The sequence below is a fragment of the Phodopus roborovskii genome, unplaced genomic scaffold (genome assembly GCF_943737965.1).
Source record: "Phodopus roborovskii unplaced genomic scaffold, PHOROB, whole genome shotgun sequence".
Classification (NCBI taxonomy): domain Eukaryota; kingdom Metazoa; phylum Chordata; class Mammalia; order Rodentia; family Cricetidae; genus Phodopus; species Phodopus roborovskii.
Genome location: NW_026126418.1, coordinates 31,073,831 through 31,097,983, shown reverse-complemented (window position 1 = coordinate 31,097,983; position 24,153 = coordinate 31,073,831). Strand labels below are relative to the sequence as shown.

The following is a 24,153-nucleotide window of genomic DNA, read 5'->3' as shown; positions in this document are numbered from 1 at the left end:
GAGAGAGAGAGAGAGAGAGAGAGAGAGAGAGAGAGAGAGAGTGAGAGAAGAGAGAGAGAGAGAGAGAGAGAGAGAGAGAGAGAGAGAGAGAACATTTGAGGAAATAATTAGGAAATTTTTTGATGTTTTGTGAACATAAAGGGCAATTATAGCATAGAAAAGATGATTTCCCAGAGCAACCTGAAACTGTGTTTTTAGTAAATACTGGGGTTATGTAGTATCCAGGCAGACCCAAGAGAGCAACAATGCCCATGTAGCTAGTGCTCTACATTTTCAATGAAGACCACATTACAAAAATCTCATCAAAATTTATACTAGGGGCCAAAAAGATGGTTCTGTGGTTAAAGGTACTTCTTGTTCTTACAGAGGACCCAGGCCTGATTCCCAGTACCCACATGGCAGATCATAACTGTCTAAACCTCCAGTTACAGGAGGTGTGATGCCTTCTTGTGAACTCCACATCAGGCATGTATATGATACCCAGGCATACATGAGAGAAAACCACACACACATAAATTAATTAATAAATCTATTATTAATAAACAATTAATAAATCTTAAAAAACCTGAATCTCATATTAGTCAATGCAGTGGCAGCTGTAAACTACCATCACACTGGGATGAATTGAGAGTTAGGGCTTGTTCAAGGTCACATAACTGATACACAATGAAAAAACATGCTCCCTGAAAACAAACCAACTTTGTTGTCTTAAGCAGAGTATCTTACAGAGGATAAACCACTATCAGAAGTTCTGTGCAGCAGTTGAAGCTTTCTTATATTTCTTATAAACCATCAGTTTGGTAATTAGCAACCCTAGCACAATGTAGAGTTCAGTGAAAGGGTGTTCACAAACTGAGCTGATTCTTGAGGCAGCTACAATGGAAACCTGGACATGCAAATTTATGGAGGCCTGAGGTGGATGAAGGCAGAGCAAAGAAGGAAGAAGAGGAAGCCAAACCTCAGCGTGGTGGCATACACCTGCAATCCCAGTGCTTGAGAAATATAAGCAGGAGGATCAAAAGTGTAAGGCCAACCTGGGCCACATGAAGCCATTGTCTTTGTGTCTTTCTTTGTTGTTTGCCTGATTGTGTGACTGTGTACCATGTGCATGCAGTGTCCACAGCACCCAAAGAGGGCACTGATCCTTTGGGACTGGAGTTATAGATGATCGTGAGCCATCATGTGAGTACTGAGAAACTCAGGCCCTCTGGAAGAGCAGTCACTGCTCTTAGCTACTGAGCCAGCTGCATGCAGGATGAAGAAAAGGAATAGATTAAATAGACATAAGAAAAAGGAATGACAAGTATAGACCAAAAGAATGTGGAGGCAAGAAAGAAAAGAAATCAAGACATGGTTCTTTAAAGATTACTTCATGCTATTATTCCTCTAGTGTCATTAATTTATTATTTAAGATTAAGTTTATATATAGCCAATCTGTTGATTTCTAAATTGAGACTGTGTAGACATAGATAACATGCCATATACCTTTTACGCAAAGTAAAAGCATTAACGAGAGCTATTATATGGAAGACCAGGCTAATTAATATGCCAGATCACCTACACTCACCTAGCTCTTCCAAGAAACCAAAAATTGAAAGTTTATAGAGGTATCCAAAGATTCTAGTAGTAACAATAAATTTTGGCAAGGCATCAATTATATTTCAATGTCAAGCATATGTAGCTTGGTAATCCCAGAGAAGTCTTTCAAAATTAAATTTTCAATGTAAAAGAAACTCCTAAAAATCAAACTAATGGCAACATATAAGACATTGTGTTTGTTCTAAACTCCCTTAGAAAAAGGAAACACACACACACACACACACACATATGTGTGCATATATAGGTGTGTGTGTGTGTGTGTGTGTGTGTGTGTGTGTGTGTGTGTGTGTGGAGAGAGAGAGAGGAAGAGACCAAACACATTTTGTGAGAGGGATATGATTTAGCTGAAGTTTTATTGTACCATAGTTTTTCACACCCATGCCATCAGAGGCATCTTCATGAAGAGGGGTGATGTTCAGTAACTTATCCAAAGGTAACAACATTCTGCCTAGATTATGTCCTGGCTCACAGTGTGGTTTCTAAAATGCAAATTAGATGGTTTGTTTGTCAGTTTATATTATTAATGCTTATAAGAAATATTTTCTACAGCATGTTTTCCAAAAGATTTAAATTTAAATTGTAATTTAATTAGTATGAAATTATCATAAAAACTACTGAATGCGTCCATTGGTCCAGAATCTGTAGAGACACACATATATTTATTACTTGGAACAAGAAATTATTCAAATTCAGTTCCAAAAGAAATGGAGGTTACTAATAAACTGGGCCCCTGTCCAGCCTGAACTGCTAAATCAAGCTATTGTGGAGAAGAAGAGAGTCTGGCTGCCTTACACACTACATCTTCACCAGTATGCATTGCAATGCTTTAATTTTCTTGTTTACTATACATTTTTCAAGCCTAGGAAAGAGTATGAATAGTAAATGAGAGAAACAACATAGTTAGCACTTGGAAGGAAAACTCTGGCCATTACAATAGGCTAATGGGTTTTCTAGGGACAAGAGCTGGCTTGGCTTCACCTCCTGTAGCAACAATGTTCATGGCTATGAATCCATACAGTAGACATTTACATGTTCAGGTCCATAAAAACATATAGCAAGCCATGTACAAAATCCACACAACAGATGGTTTATAGGCTTATGGCCATAAACACATAGAGCAGACTGTTTACAGAAGCTGAGGTACAGAACTGACTCTTAAGAGCTCTTCCTATTTAATTCTGAAACAGGGAGGGGTCAGCACACCAACTTTATCAAGGGAAGCTGTAAACATCATTTTCCAAAACTATTTTTAGTAATAGCAGGTGACTCAAGTAGTCCAAATTTAAAGCACTATTGGGGAATTGCAATCACATTAAGCTACCACGGAAGGCCAAAGAAGAAGAAAACAGCTTTAAAAAATATAAATTTAGTCTAATTTGTTTGAACACGGAACACTTCTGGTATTTTTAGTGGAATTTATCTTTTACAGAAAACCCCTTATCTCATATGAAGAAACCCGAGTCCAGATAGGTTAGATGGTAGCTACAGTGTTATTTGATTAATTGGTAAATAACAGTTCTCATTTTTCAAGAGACTGCAGGAAATGTTTTAGTACTGTGTTGTCTCTTCCCTGTAACGCATAATTGAATAATCTAGTCCAAAATTGTTGTGTTAAAGATGAAAGATGTCCTCACAGAAATGAAGCAGCTGCCGCATTTGGACTCATAAACACATGCAGAATGGAAGCAGTACCCAGCTCTTAATTCCAACACTAGCATCCTGCCCATAGCACTACTCCAATTTCTGTAACACCAACATTTTTTGCCTCATGTAAGAAGTCGTGGACAAAGAGGGAATTTAACTATTAAGGATCCATTAAAATGTTTATTAAACCATTTTTATGTCAATAGGTATTTTGAATGGATTAAGTATGATTACTTTTACTTACAAATGTCATCCACTGTGACAGGGAATCAGTGTTTCAAGCTGTTGAACAGGTCATCATCCCTGTCTTGTTGGATGACACCTGTAAATAAAATAAATCTATTTTTGAGTGAGAATTCTAAGTCAACTCTATTTAAGATGCATGCAGTTTAAGCAAAGAATAATTTTTAATTGGTCCTAATGATGTACTATTGGAGAGAGATACTTCCCAATGCTAACTACTTTCTATAATGTTCACTGGCCCCTTAACACAATAGAGTCCTGGGAGTTTTCAGAACACAATCAGGATAGTAGAAATCTTGTAGGTGGTATTTATTTCAGTTTTCTGAGTCTGTGATCATCATTTGTATTTTATACTAGAGACAAGCTAGATCCTGTCAAGTTAAATATGAGACTAATTATAAATAAAATATATTAAGTGTCATTATTTCACATCCCTAGGATTAAGTGTGTGTGTGTGTGTGTGTAATACATATATACACGTACATACATACATATGCCAAATTAATCATTAGGCTGATAAACTTTGAAAGAGTTAAGTTATTCCAAGAATGTAAATTTACATCTATGTAAATTGCTACAATGCCATTATTAGATATGGAAAGTGAAGTTTTTCCTGGAAAGATCACAGGTGGAAAATAAGTGGAAAAAAAAAAAAAAAAAAAAAAAAAAGGAATGAGACAGAAAAGAACCCTATTCAATATAGCACACATTTATGATTTTAAATTTTGGCAACTTCCAAATTTTCATAGAAAATATAAATATATGAAAGACCACATTTAAAGCAAACTTTTAATAGCCAATGTTGGTTTCTCTGTAGTTACTGAACACCAACTGAGTAAAGGTCTGCCAGAAACCAAAATTTGGGCTGGTCAATGAACACTAACTTTCCATCTCCTACCCATCCACAGCAAACAGTCTTCTGCTGCTTTATGCTGAGGCCATAGACAGAGAGAACACTGCAGGTTCACCACCAGCCAAGCACTGCTGAGTGCTTCACACACGCTATCCCACTCACCCCACAACTTGGCTCTTGTCACAAATCTACAAGTAAGGCAAGGCACAGAGTGACCAGCTCACAGAAGCCAGTTTCTAAACCTTTCTGCACACCCTTAGCCACCAGAGACTCCCACAGATGCCAAATGAAGTAACATAACAGGCTGCAACCCAGACAGAGACTGGTCCTTTAGCTCAGTCCCACATAATGTGTAACAACAGGACATTTTCCTTTGCAATAAAGGATGAGGAAGAATGGCAACAAGTGTAAACAATCCAACACCAAAGGACTAAAACTTTTCATGTTATTCTGAAATATAACTAAAATATGACAACTGAAAATTTAAATGGCATTTTACAATTAAAGAAAAGTAAATTCTTCTAAATTCTAATAGATAAATCCTCCCACTCGAGGCTAACTGATTCTCATAATAGGGTAATAGTTATCAATAGACAGAATTAAAACATGTATATTAAAATAAACAACATTGTTAAAAACAGAACTAGTTATAAACTACCGTAGAAAACAAAAGTTCTGATGTGATCCTTCAGTTCCTTATATGGTGGTAGCTGTCTTTCTTGGTCACAGGCTATTCTTCTGACGAAAACCCCTTAACATGTTTTTTCTAACATGTTTTTTAAGATGATTTTTTTAAAGGGACACAATCAGGAGCAAAAATATACCTAGCATATTTTAATCAAACAAGTAAGAGGTAAACAAAGCTCATCCCCACAAACCCAGACATTAAGGAAAGCGCATTTCCATCTGAAAGTGCTGTGAGAAGGAGAGTTTCAGGCAGAAGGGCGCTTGGCCAAGGACCCCCCACGGACAGAGACAGTGTGGTAGCTTACCCTGTTCTCCGACACCCCATCCTGGCCTGTAGACTCTTTCTCATCATGTGTCTCCTTCAGGACTGCCATGTGTTGTTTGTATGCTGGCTCTCTGTTTAAGGTTGTGTATCCTATGTGCTCATAAATTGGGTTTATCGTCATCTTGGCAATGTATTCTGCTGCCTTGGTTTCAATATAGAGAGTAATCAAGCCATCAGTCACCAGATCGTGGATGGACTCAAAGCGTTTCTCCCCAACAAAGTGCTTTCCATCGTAGTACAGTCTGAAGTTCCTGGTTTGACTTCCAAATCTGCCTCAATGAAATGGGAAAGATGCTTTTAAGAAAAGTGAACAAGTGAATTCTCCTGAAGAAGAAACAAATGCACAAATACCCCAAGCTGAAATACCCATTGCTTCTGCTTGTACATTATTTGTTTAGATTAGCTGTGACTAATATCTATTAGTCACTTGGAATACATTAAATTTAACTTCCAAACATAAAAATGAACTTGAAGTAACTAGGGTTATAGCACAGTGATCCTAGACAGAACATTTTTACTTATGTATCTTTTAAAGCCAATTCATTACACTTGTAATAAATCAGGGGAAATAAATTTTATAACTGTAGAAGGCACATTCAATATACAATTGATCAACTGTAATATATAAAATTTCAAGTTGAATAATGAAAATATCTAATGTGCTTTTCAACAGGCAAGTCCCATTTACCACTCACTAAAGTGGGATACCAGCAATCATTAGAATTTGTGATGCCTACAGAATGAGGCTAAGCAGCAGACAGCACAGAGACACACTTGGGCATTTCTGGCCAGAGGTCAAGGGCTTGTTCTTCCTCTTTAACGTGTCCTGCATCTGCTGGATAGGCAAAAAATATTTGCAAAACATAGGCCATGGAAGCACGTATAATCAGACTACAGAAATCTGTTGTCTGCTTTGATGATATGCTTTAATAAATGGAGAAGGATAGCTTCCTATCATAGTGATTTTGGCGTTTTATTTCCTGCAGGAAACCTCAGAATTGGATCCAAGTTGGCATAAGTGACACCAGTGTCCTTGCCAGGAGGTACAGGCCACTCAACAGAAGCCAACACCAAAATGGGAAGAGCTGCCAGGTTCAGCATGAACATCCAGAAAGGATCTGTTTTGTTTGGTTGTAAACACACACATGCACACAGGCATGCTCGTGCACATATGCGCGGGCAGACACACACACACACACACACACACACACACACACACACGAAATGAATTTTAAAATTAAAATATATATATGCATATATATATATATTCTTTGAAAAGGTACCACATGAAGCTACAAACTCATCATATAATATAATTCTAGCACAGACAGTATTTCAAATGGGTAGGAGCTAGCTATTTTATTCTATTTTGTGATAGGGTCTCTGTATAGTTCTGGCTAGTCTCACTATATAGACCAGGTTGGCCTTGAACTCAGAGAGATCTGTCTGTCCCTCCTTCCTAAATGTGGGATTAAAGGCATGCAACACCACATGTTGCTAGGAATTAGATACTTTTAAATAATGGGTCCAGAATATTTTGGGTTTTTTTTGTAATTTAGACTTTATAATATTTAATCCAGAATCCAACATAGTATCAATGTTGACCTTTTAACATATAATTATCCACCTTTTGTCCCTTCAAAAGCAATCAAGTTTTTACTTACACTTAAGTAAATGAGTCATATAATTAAACTTTCCTCTAAACTTAAACATTTCTCCCAATCAATTTTTCATTCTGTAAGTCTCAAAAGCTAGAAAGATAAAAAGTCTATGCCAAAATTAAATATTAAAGTTTTTTAGTCTATTATACTTCTATGATTTCCTTTTTCTTATATTATCTACTACTTAAACACACAGAGAGAGAGAAAGAGAGAGGGAGGGAGGGAGAGAGGGAGAGAGAGACAGAGGAAGAGAGAGAGAGGGAGAGGGAGAGGGAGAGGGAGAGGGAGAGAGTTTGAGTTTGAGTTTGAATTTGTCTAAGCTGCTTTCCATGTATCTATGACCCTCAGAATAAAGACAGTTTGGGCAGCAGTGGCAGTCACCTGTCATACAAGTGTCATCTGAAGTCTGAGCAGTTGGGGAGCTGAGGATGAGAAAAGGTAGGTAGCAGAACTGATCCCAAAAGGTTTAGACATGGTTTGGCTGGAGGACAGAAGTCTAGGTTTGGACTTCCACTTTACCCTGTAACTTCAAGATGTCCCTTCCATGATTCCAGCTCTTCACCAGCCTGCCAGCCTGAGGGAGCTATGGGGTTACTGAAGGCACACATGGCCACAAGGACTTGTTAGACTTAGTCTCTAAGGACATGGAAGCAAATGTCCAGATTGGAATTTTGATTATATTTTTCTTAAAAAAAAAAAAAAAAAACCTTCATTTTTACTAACGTGATGGCAGGTGTTCCTCTTACTTAGGAAGTCCCACCAGGGAGAGCCTAACTGCGGACTACCACACTGCTCCACTGCTCTGACCTGTTTCGTGCTTTGTGCCATCTGTGGATAGAGATCAAGCAGAATACCATGATAATGGAGGGGAACGCCTGTAAGAAAAAACACAAAGAGGAAGACAGCAGATTTGAGGGTGAGAGGGAGCCTTCCTTGTAACAGTGCTGGTATAATGTCAAGAAAATACTCAGACTCTCTGAGCATTAGGAAGTGGGAAATAGAAATCATAAAACAGACCGAAGATATGAAATGCCCAATTTCAAAAACCTCAAGCTAAGACTGCTTTAAAAACACCCTTTTAACATCCATTTATGTGAGTGAATGCAAACACATGCCTACCCAAGCACACAGAGGTCAAAGAAGAATGTCTTTCCTTATAGCATTTTGGTTAGGGACTGAGCTTAAAGCATCAGGCTTTGCAGCGAGCATCTTTACCAGTTGAGTCATTTGTGCTCTGCTTCCCTCCATTTCTTTAGACAAATTGCCTTTCCTGTTTCCTGACCTACCCACCTTCCTCTGCCTGGGCTAAGGCTGAGTGAACATGCCTAGACTGGAGCAGTCCCCCACTCTACAGACACAGAGTTGACTAGGGTGGAAATTCATGCTCTCCAGCGCGGTACTGACGTTAACAAACAGGCAAGAATGAGGGCTATCTGCTCTGTGCTGTGACTGCTGAACAGAGTTACCACCTCCTACAAAGACCATGCTCCCCAGTGCTCTAGCTGCATTCTCCTTTTTAGAGAACTGTGTAATACTATGCCCAACTGCATTCAGATGCATTTCAAAATTTGTAATTCTACCGTTTCGCTTTAAAAATATGAACATGACACTCTTTTCCAGATTTTTTCTTTGTGGGTGAATCATATTCCTAAAAAAAATTTAGTCTAGATACATAAAATGATGAAAATATATGTAAAATGTTACTTTCTGTAACACCAAAAATTAATTTTGATTTGAGGCCAAAGTTATTTTGAAGTGTCTCTTCAAAGGACTAGAAGCTAAGAGATGTCTTCTGTTTATAAACAGAAAATAAAGCATACATAAGACTATGTCCACTCCTCACCCTCCCTGGGGAGGGGATATGGGGAGGGAGGGGGAGTCGGTGGGGGGCACGGGAGGATGGGAGGGAGAGGAAACTGAGATTGGTACATAAAATAAGGTCATATTTAATTTAAATTTAAAAAAACATAGGAAAAAGTTTTTATACACACACACACAAAGACCATGTCCACTAATACTGAGGCATCAGAGGAGTTTCCGGCAACAAATATACAAAACGTTTTCATCATGAACACAATTTGTATTATTTACCAGAGACAAAGCATCCCACTCAATGGTGAAACACAAAGAAACACCTCAGAAGCCAGAAGCACACAGTCATAAACAAGCCTTCGGGACACAGGTGGGAACAGAAATAAGTGATGAAACGATCGGAGGAGAGGAACTTTAAACTAACCCCTTGAAAACATTAGGCTATGACTTTTGCTACATAATTCTGATGATAAAACGGGGAGATTATTAAAGTGTGTAAACTTATGAGTATATTCTCCTCCCATCTGCCTAACTAAATTTCCAAAGATGGCACCAGACAGCTCTGGAAGGTGGATTAGGCAACAACCTACACAAGATGAAGCTGAGCTCCTCACCTGCCCTGGCAGACCTAAGTAAGTTCTGCTCGCCGGAAGGGAAGAACTGGAGACTGGCAGAGCACAGGCAGAGCAGAAAGCAGAGGTGCCACCCTGAACACAAGGGCGCTGAGCACTTTACCAGGTCCTTAGGGGGTGCCTGTCCTGACAGGAGACCTGAAGACTTCTGGGGGAATCTCACCAACTCTGCAACAAAGAGCATCATCTGAACTGTCAGGCTCCCCTGAGCTATCAGAACTATGTCTGAGACTAAGTACCAAATACACTTAAATACGGTAATTGACCAGCAACCACCCGGTATCTGACAAACACTGAGATAAACAGACAGAATCAGGTCAGACTGGAGGAAACAAATCAATCACAGGGAAAAAAAAAATATCTATTTTTAAAGTGTTTACATGCTAACCTATAGGATCTCTTTTATTTTCATTCTTAAAAAGAAGTTTGCCACAAAAAAAAAAAAAAAAAAAAAAAGCCACAAAGAAGACACTTTTAAACAGTCAAGGGAGAAGTCAAAGTAACAATCCAAGAAAATAATCACAAAGGACAGGAAAAAAAATGGGCCCATACTGTACAGGTAAATGTAACAAGGTACTCCAAACAGAGCAGTAATTGTAAATGAAGCCCTCAGACTGGCAAAATTTAATGTCTGCCATTACTAAGCCCCAGCAAGGATACAGAGCTGCTACCAAGTCAGTGGGTGCTACACTGTTTAACAGAGAGATTTATTTGGTAAGGCTGAACACTGGCACACATATATACCCTAGGACATGTATACCCATCCAGAAGGGGTACCATACCTAGAAATATTGCATTGTCTTTCACATATAACATAGACTATAAATAGACATGTAATGTTTATATTTTATAAATAAATGTATAAATAAAATATAACATATATATGATTGTTGCTGCTGCAGGACAAAATATCTATAGGTAGGTATAGATATCATTTTTTGAGATGGGGGGTCTTTCTACTATACAGCTCTGGCTGTATACAGCTGTATACTATACAGCTATGTAGACCAGGCTGGCCTTGAACTCACATAGATCTGCCTGCCTCTGCCTCCTGCGTGTTGGGATTAAAGGTGTGTACCACCACAGCCCAGTTCACCATAGGCTATTTTTATATTTAAATATCTCCCTTAACTTCATACAAATACACACATATATCAAGAATCTTCAAACACTGAAACCACATAAATTCCCAGTAAAACAGTAAAACAGAAAAACAAATGCAAAGGTAAAGTCCTCCCCTGTCCTTTCTCCTTCCTGAGAGTTAATGACACACTACTGCTTCTAAGGGAAAGGTCAAACACTTCAGCAGGCTGTCAGGTAGTGAGTATGGACTGTTGGTTTTGCTTACTTTCAAGCACTAGATGCTAACACAACACCTGGCCCTTATAATGTCAAGCAAATGATAGCTATACAGGATCAATAAATGGGCCTGGTATGATGGTAAATGGTTGTAATCACAGCACTTAGGAGATTGAGATAGGAGAATTGCCCTAAATTCAAGTCAGTCTAGGTTATAGAATAAGACCGTCTCAAAATAGAGGGGGTGGGGACCTAACAGGAGAATTTATTGGGAAGAAGGGCTTCAGTATGAGATTGGGGGAGGGGGTTGTGAGAGTGAAAAAAATCTCCGAAATTCACTATATACATGTTTGAATAGGTCATAATGAAATCTATTATTGGGCACAACTAATATATGCTATTAAAAAGAATTTCTAAATGGTTCCATTGATACTTTCTCCTGAGTTGGATAGCAACATATAACAACGAAATTTATTTCAAAAAAAAAAATCACTGGCATTACATAGAACTGCCAAAATACAATGAGATTTCTATAAGCTTATTTGTACCATGCCACACTGTCATTGTAGATCCCTAATTCTCTCAGTGTGATGAGGAATATAACACAAAGCTGCTTTCTGTATTGATGACTGGAAATACAAAGATGCTCTTTCTACTCTAATGAGCAAAGCAGAATTTTGTTACCATTTTTACCCATTATCTATGCAGAGAACCAATGCTACTTTGCTCAGAACTATATATATATATATATATATATATATATATATATATATATACTTTTTCATAAAAACATTATACCCATATCTAAACCAATTAGAAACCACAGTATGTCCAGAAATGCTCACTATGTCTTTGAATTAACAATAGATTCCACTTATTTAAGAACTGATGACCAGTTTCACTAAATGGTTTAAAATTAATCTGCTACTGCAGAATAAAAAATCACTCTGCAACCCAGGTATAAGAAAACAGAGTTATCCACATGAATATCTTGATGATATGCTAGGACACATGTACATTACACCATATAATCGTTCTAACTCTATGAGGTATTACTATTACATCCTCATTTACAACAAACTAAGTGTTAAGGAGATTAAGTAACCTGTCCAAAGTCATACAGCAAACTCAGGAACCAGGGTTTGAACGCAGGACTGTGTAAGACCCAGGTTCTGAGTCACTGACCACCAACATTGATTTAAATGCACAGGGCTAAATTAGTCATTTAAAACCCTACAATTAGGCTATGTGTCTTTTCCAGCAACACAGCAAAGGAATCACAAACCTCTGTCTACTAGAGAGATTTTTAGAGAAGAGTAATGATCTGAGTGAAAGATGGCTCTCTGGTTTTTATTAAGCAGAGAACTGCAGCCTAAGGGGGTACTGGGAATCTGATGGCTCATAATCCAGTGCAATACTGAACAAATCCTATGTATGCATCATGTAGAAGCCTAAGAGGTGAAGATGAGTAAGGCATCCTCCCTGTCCTGGAGGACCTCATTTCATTTTTAATGACAGTAGGGCACAGAAATAACCTTTCTCTGTAGGTGTGCCTTCTATATTTAAAGAACACTTTAAGATCTTTTAAAAAAAAATTCAACTTAATAACAATATGAAAAAACTACCAGACCTAAACATGAAACAGCCTCTCAAATGAAACTTTGCACATAAAAAAAAAAAAAAAAAAAAAACACCTGAGTCAGCAGGAAATAGTTATTGGAATTGCTAGAAAAAAAAATCTGAAGCCTTAGCAGGAAGGGCCAATCTGTAGAGTTTGCAAAATAATCACAAATGAGAGCAGAAGCAGAGGTAAAGGCTAACACAGGTACCTAAAACTACAGCAAATAGGGTAGGACAAACACTGACTATAAGAACCACAGGCAGCAAGCGATAGAGGGGATACTTGCAGGGCAGCTATTCTACTATAGTCAAGGATTATATGATATATAGGAGGGGAATTAAGATGAAGGAAATTGTGTAATGGGATAAGGGTACTACCATAACAATATATCAAACATCTATCTGAGATCTTCAGAAAATAATTTAAACTCTTTAATACTCAAGCAATGCCCAGATGAGCTACACTTGAAGAAGGGTAAAGAAAGCCTTTCAATTCATCTGCAAATAAGCACTGCTCCAAATTGGCACAGCTCAGCAATGCCTGTGGCTTCTGGGTGGGTGGGAGGAGAAGAATGAAATATGCATTCATTTGGGTTTTTCCAGAGCTTCCTGAGAGTTTAGTTTTCTCTTGCCTGACTCAGAATACTAATGGAGCCAGCATTGTTTGGATATGTGGGGGGGGGGGGCAGTGAAGCCAAAGGGGGCAAGGACAAGCTCAATGCAGCAAAAGAGGTCCTGCAGTTGCCACCCACAAAGTGCAGTGTAGCTCAATGTGAGTGGGCAAGGTTGTTCAAATCATGACTTCTCTTTAGCAAGTGGAGAAGGGCAAGTGTTGCAAGTGTATATGCAACAGTAGATGCAACATTCTGCTACTCAGAGAGATGTGTAAGAGACTTGTGTCTGCTGACTCATTTTGTGAATTGGCATGTAGCTACACAATATCCACAAGAGACTGGTTCTAGGACCCCCATGGAGATCAAATGCTGCAGAAACTCAGGTCCCTTCAATACAATGGCACAGTATCCTCTTTATTCTTTAAATATCTCCTGCTACTGAAACACCTAAAACAATGTAAACTTTGTAAACATCATATATTGTACTCTTCTGGGTATAATGACTAGAAAAAAAAAACTCCATGTGTTCAGTACCAATGCCATATTAGAGGAAGTATACTTTCATTCCAGAACCTATGGCTATACAGAGTAAGCTTTATTGGATGACTGGAAATGCTGAGAATGAAGGATGGGTGTAGCATCTAGTTGCAGTATATCAGAACCTGGTACTGCACATATAAAACACCAGGGGCAGGGCAAATTTCTCCAATTGAAAGATTATATATACAAAACCTGAAAAAAGAAATCAATCCAAGCCCCCAAATTTCAGAACCTCTCAGAATGTCTAGAAAAGCTGATTGGTAAAAGATCTCTGGTAAGCAAGCAGTATACAGAGGATGAGAGAAATGGCTGTTTCTGAAAATGCATACTAGTGGAGGTAGGGGAAGACAGCACACTGCTCAAAACAAGAAACAGAAGAAAACAAAAGCCAAGAAACCGAGTAACATAAAAATACAGCTATAGAAGCACACCCCAATCAATGAACAAGCCCAAAGAAATAGATACTCATGAATCACCTGATGAAGAATTGCAACAACTATTAAAGCAATGGAAGGAAAGATAAGGTGACGGGTGGGAGAGGCTAGGAGAGAGGAGAAAACAGTTGTTCAGTGAGTACATAGTTCCAGTTGCAGACATGAAAATTCCAGAGCTCTGCTATACAACAGTGAACATTTGTTAACAATCACAATTATACTTCAATTTTTAAGAGATTAAAATTAGGTTGTATATGAGTAGTTCAGAATACCTGGGTAAGAAAAATAAAAGATAATCATTAAGAAAAATTAAAAGACTTCTTTTTCTCAGTATATCTACCCAAACCTCTTGATGTAAGACAAGAGAATCTATTCTTAACCCTCCACTAAACATGTGGCTACTGGGAAAATTCCTCCTCTCTACAGTAAAACTTCAGAGATTTGTGAAACTCCACTTTAAATTTATATATGTATATGGATTAGGATACACACACACACACACACACACACACACACACACACACACACACACACGCAGCATGCACACACGCACAATTTATGTGTTGAGTTCTAAAACACATTTGCCACAAGCCTTTTGGGTAAGAGACATTGAATCTGTACAAGCATTTTAAAAGCTATGGCACCGATAACGGCTTACATTTTACAGTTAATTATGTTAGCCTTTTCTCACTATCAACTGTGACACTTCAGGACTAGTAAATTCTATCGTCATGTGAGCCACCACCCCTACTTTAATATCCAGAAGATGTCCCTTAAAACAATTTGAAATCTTAAGCAAAAGAATCTTAAGATATTCTTGAGAATTAATTCTGCACAGCATCATTTTCCACTTATTCCAAATAGCACAGGAAGCCTTTGCAGGAACTGAAACGAAACCATAGCAACCAACTGAACCTATCATGAGCGATCAGATCAAAAGAACACATAGTATACAACATGTCAACGCCCACTAGCAGCATAATCTTTCTCCAGTTCCTTTGGATCCTTTTTCTAGACATGAAAAAAGCCCTCAACTAGTGTTCAGTATTAGCTAAAGGTAAAATTCCCTTTACAAACAGCTACTGGGATTCTCTGGGAATTCTGACTCAGTTAATGCTAAAACTCAAATTCCAAAATTCAATTATTTTTATTTCAGTCTCTTTTATTATTCCACAACACAGTAAGAATGTATTCCTCCTACTAAATTTTCAGAAATATGAAGATGAATTAGTATCACATGAATTCCTTGCTTAGTAATACCTTATCAGCATTTAAGCCTAAAGCCACAACAAACTGCATCTTATTCTCTAGTCTCTCACCAATAATCAACCAGCTCACCAAAAGCTAAACTCACAGAATGGAGCTGAACACTGTATAAACTACCAAATATCCACTGAAATGAAATAAAGCAACGATGGCCCTTGTCAGGCATAGGCTGTTCCTTATACAACTAAATAGCCAGGCAGGCAACAGTGCAAACTTATGCAAAGACTAGAAATTACCTGTGTTAGTAGACGGGTCAGCTTCTACTAATTCTCAATGATAACACAGTGTACATATGGGTCATAAAATAGATGTGGGTTTTAGGCATGACCAATTTCTGGCAGTCCAGACAAATGACTGAAATAGCACTGTTTCTATAAGGTAAATTAGGGATATACCAGGGAAATACCTGATTTACTGTCATAGATGCTTTTCTCTTGAAAAACTTTCCATATCTACCTGCCACTTTCAATACCATAAAGATAAAATAGATGGCATGTAAGCAAATATGCTTATCTTAATAAAGAATCACTGTTGTTTTCCTTTGACTAGCTAATGAAATTTACTATAAATGTTTTTAAGGCTAGTGATTAAACCCAGGTCCTTGCTAATGCTAAGCCCAAGCTATATCAACTTACACAAATCCTATCCCCCAAATTATTCTTGATTATAAATGATTATAAATTATATGATTATAAATGATCACAAAGTGATCTTACAGTTGAATTTTAGTTTAAATCATTGAATTTTGAACACACTTAATTTGGCTTTCCTCTTTTGGGAGAAGTGAAAATTTAGCCCTTGAGATTTAGTTGGTATAATTACTATCTTTAAAAGCATTAAACAATAGTTTCTCTGCTCTATAAAGATGATAATGTGTCACTAATTTTAAAACATTCATTTTTAAAAGCACGGATTCTTTTAAAAAATTGTACATATAGATGTGTGTTTCATTATTAGTCAGGCTGTTATTTTAAAAAGCCTGTGATTCTCAGCTTTCTGCTCTAGTTGAACCTTAGTTTCCTCATCTATTAAATGTAAAGGAAAAAACAAAAAAAAATCCCACTAGTGTGTACTGTATGGACTTACTTTATATATAAAACTGATTTTACAACTGGTTATCATGAACAGAGGTGACAAGTTTAAGGTGTTAAAACCAAGCACCCTTTAGGGAAGCCAAGATGGAACTATTGGAGTCCTTGGGCCAGGCACATATGGCCATGTCTGCCTTCTGTATTTATCTTCAAGATGCCATGCAACAGCATTCTTTCTATGACTGCCACAATACAAAATAGACTGACAAACACCAAGAGCTACAGCACATCAAATATTCATTAGAATGCCTGCAACGGTATTTGGAGAATAGTTATATTTATTAAATGATTAAGTCTGTTAATACAATGCTGGATTTGCCAAGCTTGTGGGGTTTTGTTGTTAAAGAAAAGGAATCATGTTACCAACATATTTTGGGGCTGTGCCTGGTTACTGAAGGACAGGTCTTAACCAGGCTTTAGATACTTCCTACTTCCAAGCAGATGCACAGGCCAGAGTCTTGGCAAAGTAAAGCTCAGAAAACCAACGCTGAACCGAATTTCCGTCAGTTGGTTCTGAATGTACCTGGGGGCTGGCGGAGTTGGAGTTGGCTCAGCAGAGTAGCGCACAATCTCGAGAACTGGAGTTCAGCTCTCGGCACCCAATGCAGATGGCTCAGAAAACTCTCTAGCTTCCCTTTAAATCTACTGCTTTATACATGTTTAAGAGAAGTGAAATTCGAAGACAGACTACCAATGAATAAAAATCATGATGATGATAAAAATTTGAAAAATGAAGTACCATTTCCAAGTAAAATACAAAACCTTAGCAAGATACCATACAGAACATCTACACTCAAAGACACCAGGAAACACTGACTGGAAAAGCTGGACTCTTCTTCCTTCTTTGCTATAGAACTGCAAAGCATAATCACCTTGGAAAATAATTTGGCAGTCTTTTAAAGCTTTTTTTTTTTTTTTTTGGTGCTGCTAGGGAATTAACCTAAAGTCTCCTGTCTGTTGAACACATATTTTATCACTGCAGCATATGCCCAAGACTCTCAAATTGTTACGTTATAATATGACCCAATCATTTAATTCCTAAGAATTTATCCAAAATACATAACCAGATTTCTTCGTAAAATTTGTACATACCACACTCTTTATTATTGTATTTATAGCAACATTAATCACAGAAACAAAAGGGGGGAACAATACAAATGTTTGAACTGGTAAATGAATAAACAGTTTTCTTGTATGCTGGAATATTTTTGATACTATTCACTAATAAAAATGAATACAATGTGACACATATCATGACACAGATAAGCCCTGGAAACATCATGCCAGGGGAAATTAGTTACAAAATGTCATATATTATTTGATTTTGTATATATGAAATGTTCAGGATGTATACATTTATAGGGACAAAGGTAGATTACTAGTTGCCTAGGGCTGAGAAAGCTGAGAAAACATGAGAAGTTAAAATGGTCAAAATTAGGCAACACAACTTTGAGCCTCCAAAGGATTCCACTGTACATGGGAATTGGTGAACTGGTATGCTAAGCATGCCTCTGGACGTGCATATTGCCTGGAGAGTCAGAAAGAGTAGTGCTTGGCTGCCAAGGGAAGATGCTTCAGAGACCCCAGGATGAGCCAAGGCCTTTTTGGTTGGGAAGGAGGTTGATGAGAGAGCAAGAAAACCTACTAGCTCAACTTATTTTCCTATCACTTTAGCAAGTCGTCTTTTTTGTTGGCTGATCAAAAGGGTCTGAAAAGAAGTGAAGTATGGCAGGAGTGGCAAGGATTTTAGATGACCTCAGCAAATAGAGAAACTCTAGTAGTTCTCTTCTCCTTTGTCTCCACTACTCCAAGCCCTTAATGCTAAATTTGCTAGCTGAGGATGAAACTAATGCCAAGGATCTTAGCAGCCAGCCTATCTAGCTACAGTTTTCTCTCCTTGTGAACCAACTGCATGGGGAGCAATCATCCGAGGACTGCTGGGCAGCATGGAGGCAAGAGAAGAGCTGAATAGAATGTTGGATGCAGTATCTCCCAAAGCACACTGCACTACTACCTCGTGACAGAGTCCCATCAACCACACAGGGCCTGAGGGAAGACGTCCAAATGATGAAGCTTATGACAGGCAGGCCTCATGGCATCTCCCACAGTCTCCATTGGACTAGGCTCTGCTTACACAGGCCCTGCAGATTCTCAGACACTACCTGTGACCTGTCCCCCTGTTGTCCCGCAGCCACCAACCAAGCATTCTTCCGATAAGTCACTAAAGTAAGTTGATAAGCTCATTTATAATCCTTATATATCTGGGACAAACTGACTGTCATTTTTGTTTAAGGTTATAATTAGTGTCATTTTTTCCTAAAAAGAAAAGCAGCCCTATTGATTTTTTTTTCTGATTAAAAAATGACACACACATAATGAGTGAAAACAAAATCAATGAACTTAAATGGTACGAAATAAAACAATCTTTAAGTTCAATACTCAGATAAACCCTGAACATTTTTGTGATCATTCTTTTAGACAGCTCTCTCCTTACATATGCACCACAGATACATAATTTTACATAAGTAGTATGATACTATACATACTGTTCTGTATAATTTTATTTTCAGATTAACATAAGCTATATATGCTTCTGAATTTATCAAATAAGAAGTGTGATGCATTGTAAAAGAAAATACAATGCGTCCAAACACGCTTTTTTGGTGTTAAAACCCTTGCTAGTTTTCCATTATTTAAAATCTTTCCAAATGATTCCTGTCTTGGCCCATGAAACAAATGAGGAAGTGACAAGCACTGTGGGTTTAAGCATCTTCTGGAACAAGTCCAAATCTGTCCTGGGGGTGTCTGAATCCGAGTTTTGGGAATTACCAAGACTCCTGCACATATGACATCGAGTTCTTCTCCCAATTTAGAGAAGCTAAAACGGCTCAGATTAACGGAAATATTTCTGGAGTTGCCAAATTTGGAGCTAACACATCTTCTCAAAGCAAACCTATAAGTTATTAAGAAACCCTGTTAAAGACCTCCATAACCCAAGGAAAACTGTTTACTAAATTAATCTTTCTAGACCCTGGTCTTCTTCTCTGGCAAGGCAAACCCATTCATATGTCCATCCTTTTGGGCATGATAACCTGGCATGTGTGGTGTTCTGTGTTGCACTATTAACATTCCCACATCCAAAGTAGTTCTGATAAAAGTTATTGCCACCCATTCCACTCAGTCTTCTTTCCTTCCTTCCTTTCTTTTTTTTTGGGGGGGGATGGAGTTTAGACAGATTTCCCTGTGTAGCCATGGCTGTCCTGGAACTCACTCAGTTGACCAGACTTGCCTTGAATACAGAAATCTGCCTGCTTCTGCCTCCCAGTCACTCAACATTCGTATTGCTTTGATTAAACTGCAGGTATAAGGTTTCTATAAGAAGCCTTCAGTGGCTACAATTTCTTACAGGAAAAATAAATTCTCAGTGTGAGCTACCAAGCAACCTGGCCTTTACTGCTGTGCTTGCTGTATCCCTAACCCCACATGGGCCTCCACACACCAAACATAGCATGCTGTTTACACATTGGTGTCATGGCCACTTCCTTCTTCCACAACTGCTCATTTTCATATTTCCACCTTTTCTTTTAAAAATTTAAATTATTTTAATGATGTGTCTATGTCCATGTGTAGGTATGCACATGTGTATGGACTCTCATGGAGGCCAGAGTCATCCTATCTCCCTGGAACTGGAGTCACTACCTACTAGGAGCTTCCTGAAATGTCTTCTTTCTTCACTCACAGAATGGATGGAGCCTGTCAATTCAAGTATACTGGCTGGCAGTGTGCTCCCAAATCTGCCAGGGTTAAGGTATGTATGTTGTACCCAGCTTCTTAATGGGTTCAGGGTGTCCGAACTCAGGCCCCCATGTTTGTCCATCAAGCACTTCACAGACAGGACAAGATATGAGATGTAAAGTAAAGGATAATCAGACTATAGTCCACAGCTCCAGAGAAGCTAGGTAACTAGGAGGACCCTAAGGGATGCACAGATGGCCCTGGGAAGGGGGATTAGATGAGATCTCCTATGAAAACTGGGGGTGGAGGAATGATAAAGGGAGGGGATATGAGAACATGGGGGAATGGGATAGTCAAATTGGGAGAAGGACTGAATGGGAGAGCATTGAAAGAGATATTTTGATAGAGGGAGCCATTATGGGATAAGAGAGAAATGCAGTGCTAGAGAAATTCCTAGGAATCCCCCAACTAAGACTCCTAGCAATAGTGGAGAGAGTGCCTTGACTGGCCTTCCCCTGTAATCAGATTGGTGAATATTCCAAATATCATCATAGAGCCGTCATCCAATAATGGATGGAACCAGATGCAGAGATCCACAACCAAGCACCAAGTCAAGCTCTAGGAATCCAGTTGAAGAGAGGAGAGAGGGAATGTAAGAGCAAGGGAAGCCAAGATCATGAAGGGGAAATCTACAGAGACAGCTGACCCAAACTCATGGGAACTCATGAACTCTAGACAGCCACTGAGCCTCCATGAACTAGGCCCTCTGCATGTGGTAGACAATTGTAGAGCTGGATCTATTTGAGGGGCCCCTGACTGTAGGACCAGTACTACCTCTGGTACATGAGCTAGCTTGTTGGAGCCCATTCCCTAGGGTAGGATGCATGCTCAGCCTTAATGTAGGGAGGAGGAACTTGGTCCTGCCTTAAATTAATGGGCCAGGCTTTTGTCAACTCCCCATGGGAGCCGTTACCCTGTGGGAGGAGTGGATGGGGCTATGGGTTGAGGGGGCAGGTGGGGGGGTGGGAGGAGGGTTGGTAGGGAGAACTGTGGATGGAAAGTAAAGTGAAATTAAAAAAAAAAAAAAACTTTAAAAAGTTAGTTCCTAAACTAGTAGGGTATTTCAGTGGTTGGCATAAAGCCCTGGACTTGATTCCCAGCACTAAGAAAAAAAAAATGTCTTAAAACTATGAAAACCATAAGAAAAACATGTTTTCAGCTGAACGTCTTAAGTTAAATTAAATTACTTCATGTCTATTTCCTTAAACTCTAATTAATCCAAATGTTGATCAACCCGCAGGAAACCTACAAATCACTGGGAAACAGGAGGTAGTAAGTCCTGACAGTGCCCTCCCTTCATCGGCTCACTATGAACTTAGTGAAGCACTCCCCTCTTTTGACTACAGGTAATTACTACCATGGGAGCATATAGACATAGCCTGACCCCTACATTACATGCAGAGAACTTTGGTGGAGGAAGTACAAGAGAGGCCCATGAAAGGAAGCAATGTTTTCTCTATCCCGTGTCCTGTCACCTCTACAATCTTATTAAACACTGATTGTCTCTCTTATCTTTTTTCTCTTGAGACTAGGCCTCATATTATCAGCCAGGCTGGCCTTAAACTCCTGGACTCGAGTAATTCTCCTGTCTCAGTCTTCCCAGGCAGTTTTACTTCTGACAACTATGTGAGATTTCAGGCTGATCACTTATGGTGACAAAGCTAGTTTCAGGAGATCCTCACATAGTTATCAATCCAACAAATTGCATAGAGTTGATAAGGAAACTTTTGAAAACATCCAAGAGATATGACTGGCTTGACTACATGAAATGAGCAAATGAAAACGCCTCTTAATTACTAGGTAATATGGTACAGTATCAGTTACCTTGTTTTATTTTTGTTTGTTTTGTTTTTGGTCTTTTTGTTATTTTGTCTCTCCCCCCCTCCCCCGAGCTGAGGACCGAACCCAGGGCCTTGTGCTTGCTAGGCAAGTGCTCTACCACTGAGCTAAATCCCCAACCCCAATTACTAGGTAATATGGTACAGTATCTAAGGCCTTGGAGAGCTATGGAAGTGTATGAAATAGAAAAAGATACGGATCCTCAAGACTAAAGGAGAAGTACAAAACCAAAGTTTATTTTTGAAGTTTGTATTAACAATAATACTTATTTTAACAGCAAACTATATTTGCTGTAAGTTTTAGTGTGTGCTGTAAAGGAAGGTTGGGGCAAATGAATGCTGCAAGGACCTAAGCCTGAGAAGAAAAACAAAGACGGCTTCATGGTTTCCATAAGAGCAGCCTGGATAAGGGGGATGGAGACACATGATATTTGAAAGGAAAGCAATGAACTCGGTTTGGACATATTGGTCTTGGTGTATCTACTGAGGACCCTGAGGTTTAAGATTTATCCCTTTTTAGAGAGTCCTTGGCTAACACAACAAATGCACAATGAACACAGATGGCTATGAACTAGACAAGCTGTTTACCACGAATAGACTGTACAGCATGTTAAAAACAAAACAAACTGGTATGAATTGGGAGAATAGGGAGAGTTATCAGCTGCAGTGGGAGTATGAGGTAATAATAACACATTTCAATACAACCTCTATTTCATATTCTTCTTAACATTCCCTTGCTATACATCTAGTTTGAAACGTGAAGACTGGTATATTTCAATACATGAATTACTCAAAATATACCTTCATAAATTCCTTTTCCTACCTACACCACAGCTTTCTTTACCTGATGTTTCTTTCCAAATTAAGAATCATGTAGTGATTTTTCAATAACAAAATATAGACTCTAGATTCTACCACCTATGAATTAAAAACACTCCCAGTGCGGTGGCTTATGCCTTTAATCCCAGCACGTGGGAAGCAGAGGCAGCTGAATATCTGAGTTTGAGATCAGCTTGGTCTGTAGAGTGAGCACCAGGACAGCCAGGGCTACACAGAGAAATGCTGTCAAGAAAAACAAAACAGGAGCAGAACAGAACTGAGAAGCAAAGCAAGAAAAAAAAAAGAACAAAAATCAAAAACACCACTTGCCTCCAATGAATGTCTAACTGTTCTCTAATCTTGATGGATGGGAAATAAATCAAATGAAGACTGACAGGGCAAGAAGGTGAGGAGCAGGAAGACCATGGGCAGTCTGGGGGCAACTTTACTCCAAACTAAATGTGTGGTCCTTGAGTATTTGATGGTGTGAGTCTAAACGATGACTAAGACGAGAGGCAAAAGTGAGTTCAAGCTACTGAAGTCTTCCACATGATCCTGGAGGAAAGTAAGGAAACTGCAGCCAAGAGAGCAGGACTTTGTTCTTCCTCCTTCCAAGATACCCTGCTCTATCAGCTGTTACATCAAGGATCATTTATCTTAGACAATCATATGACAGCCACAAATGGGAAATGCAATGTTGCAGAATTCTGGCATAAAGTTAAAGGGATAGAAATACAAAGAAAGTGACCTCAAAAACTGCAGATGCAATTGAGTGATGTCCCCAACATGCACAGGCAAAAAAAAAGCAGAGAAAAATAGAAACAAACCAGGAAAAGTGCACTTCAGGCAATTCAGTCTTCTGGTAAAATTGGTAGGAGAATAAACAAAGATATTTGGGTTGCCAAAGCAGATATTTTCCCCTGTATATCACAATTAAAATTAATAAGCAACACAAGTAAGTAGTTGAAGGAGGATTTGTACGTCACAATTTGTAACAAAAGGCAAAGTTCCACAAATACTATGAGAAACTCTTCTTTCCAAGATCACAGAGGACTAAGAACTTAGTATAAAATAACCCTGAATTGTATCAGTCAAGTTATCTGGAAGATTGATTGACACTCATGTAAGGACGGGAATGGATTCCATGCTCACTCACAGGGCAGGGGAAGGAGTCAGGCTGAACCACTGATATCTTTCCATCCTCTCTGTGCTCTATGATACCTTCAGCACTTCCTCAGGAAGTTACAGCTGTTCCTTACTCTTTTCGAGCAGACCAGTGTGAACTAACCCATGAAGAGTTGGACAAAGACAACAATTATTCCAGGCAGTATTTCAAAGCACACTCTAAGTCTGACTGGCATACAATACTAGCACAACTTAC

The 24,153-nt window shown here is 38.7% G+C and overlaps 1 protein-coding gene across 1 annotated transcript in view; it reads right to left on the bottom strand.

The window, feature by feature from the left end:
* The window catches only part of Chn1 (chimerin 1), a 144,626-nt gene that overhangs the window by 59,714 nt on the left and 60,759 nt on the right, over window positions 1-24,153 (bottom strand). Inside the window, 1 exon segment of the mRNA XM_051184459.1 lies at window positions 5,332-5,620. Coding sequence (XP_051040416.1) covers window positions 5,332-5,620 — 289 coding nt within the window.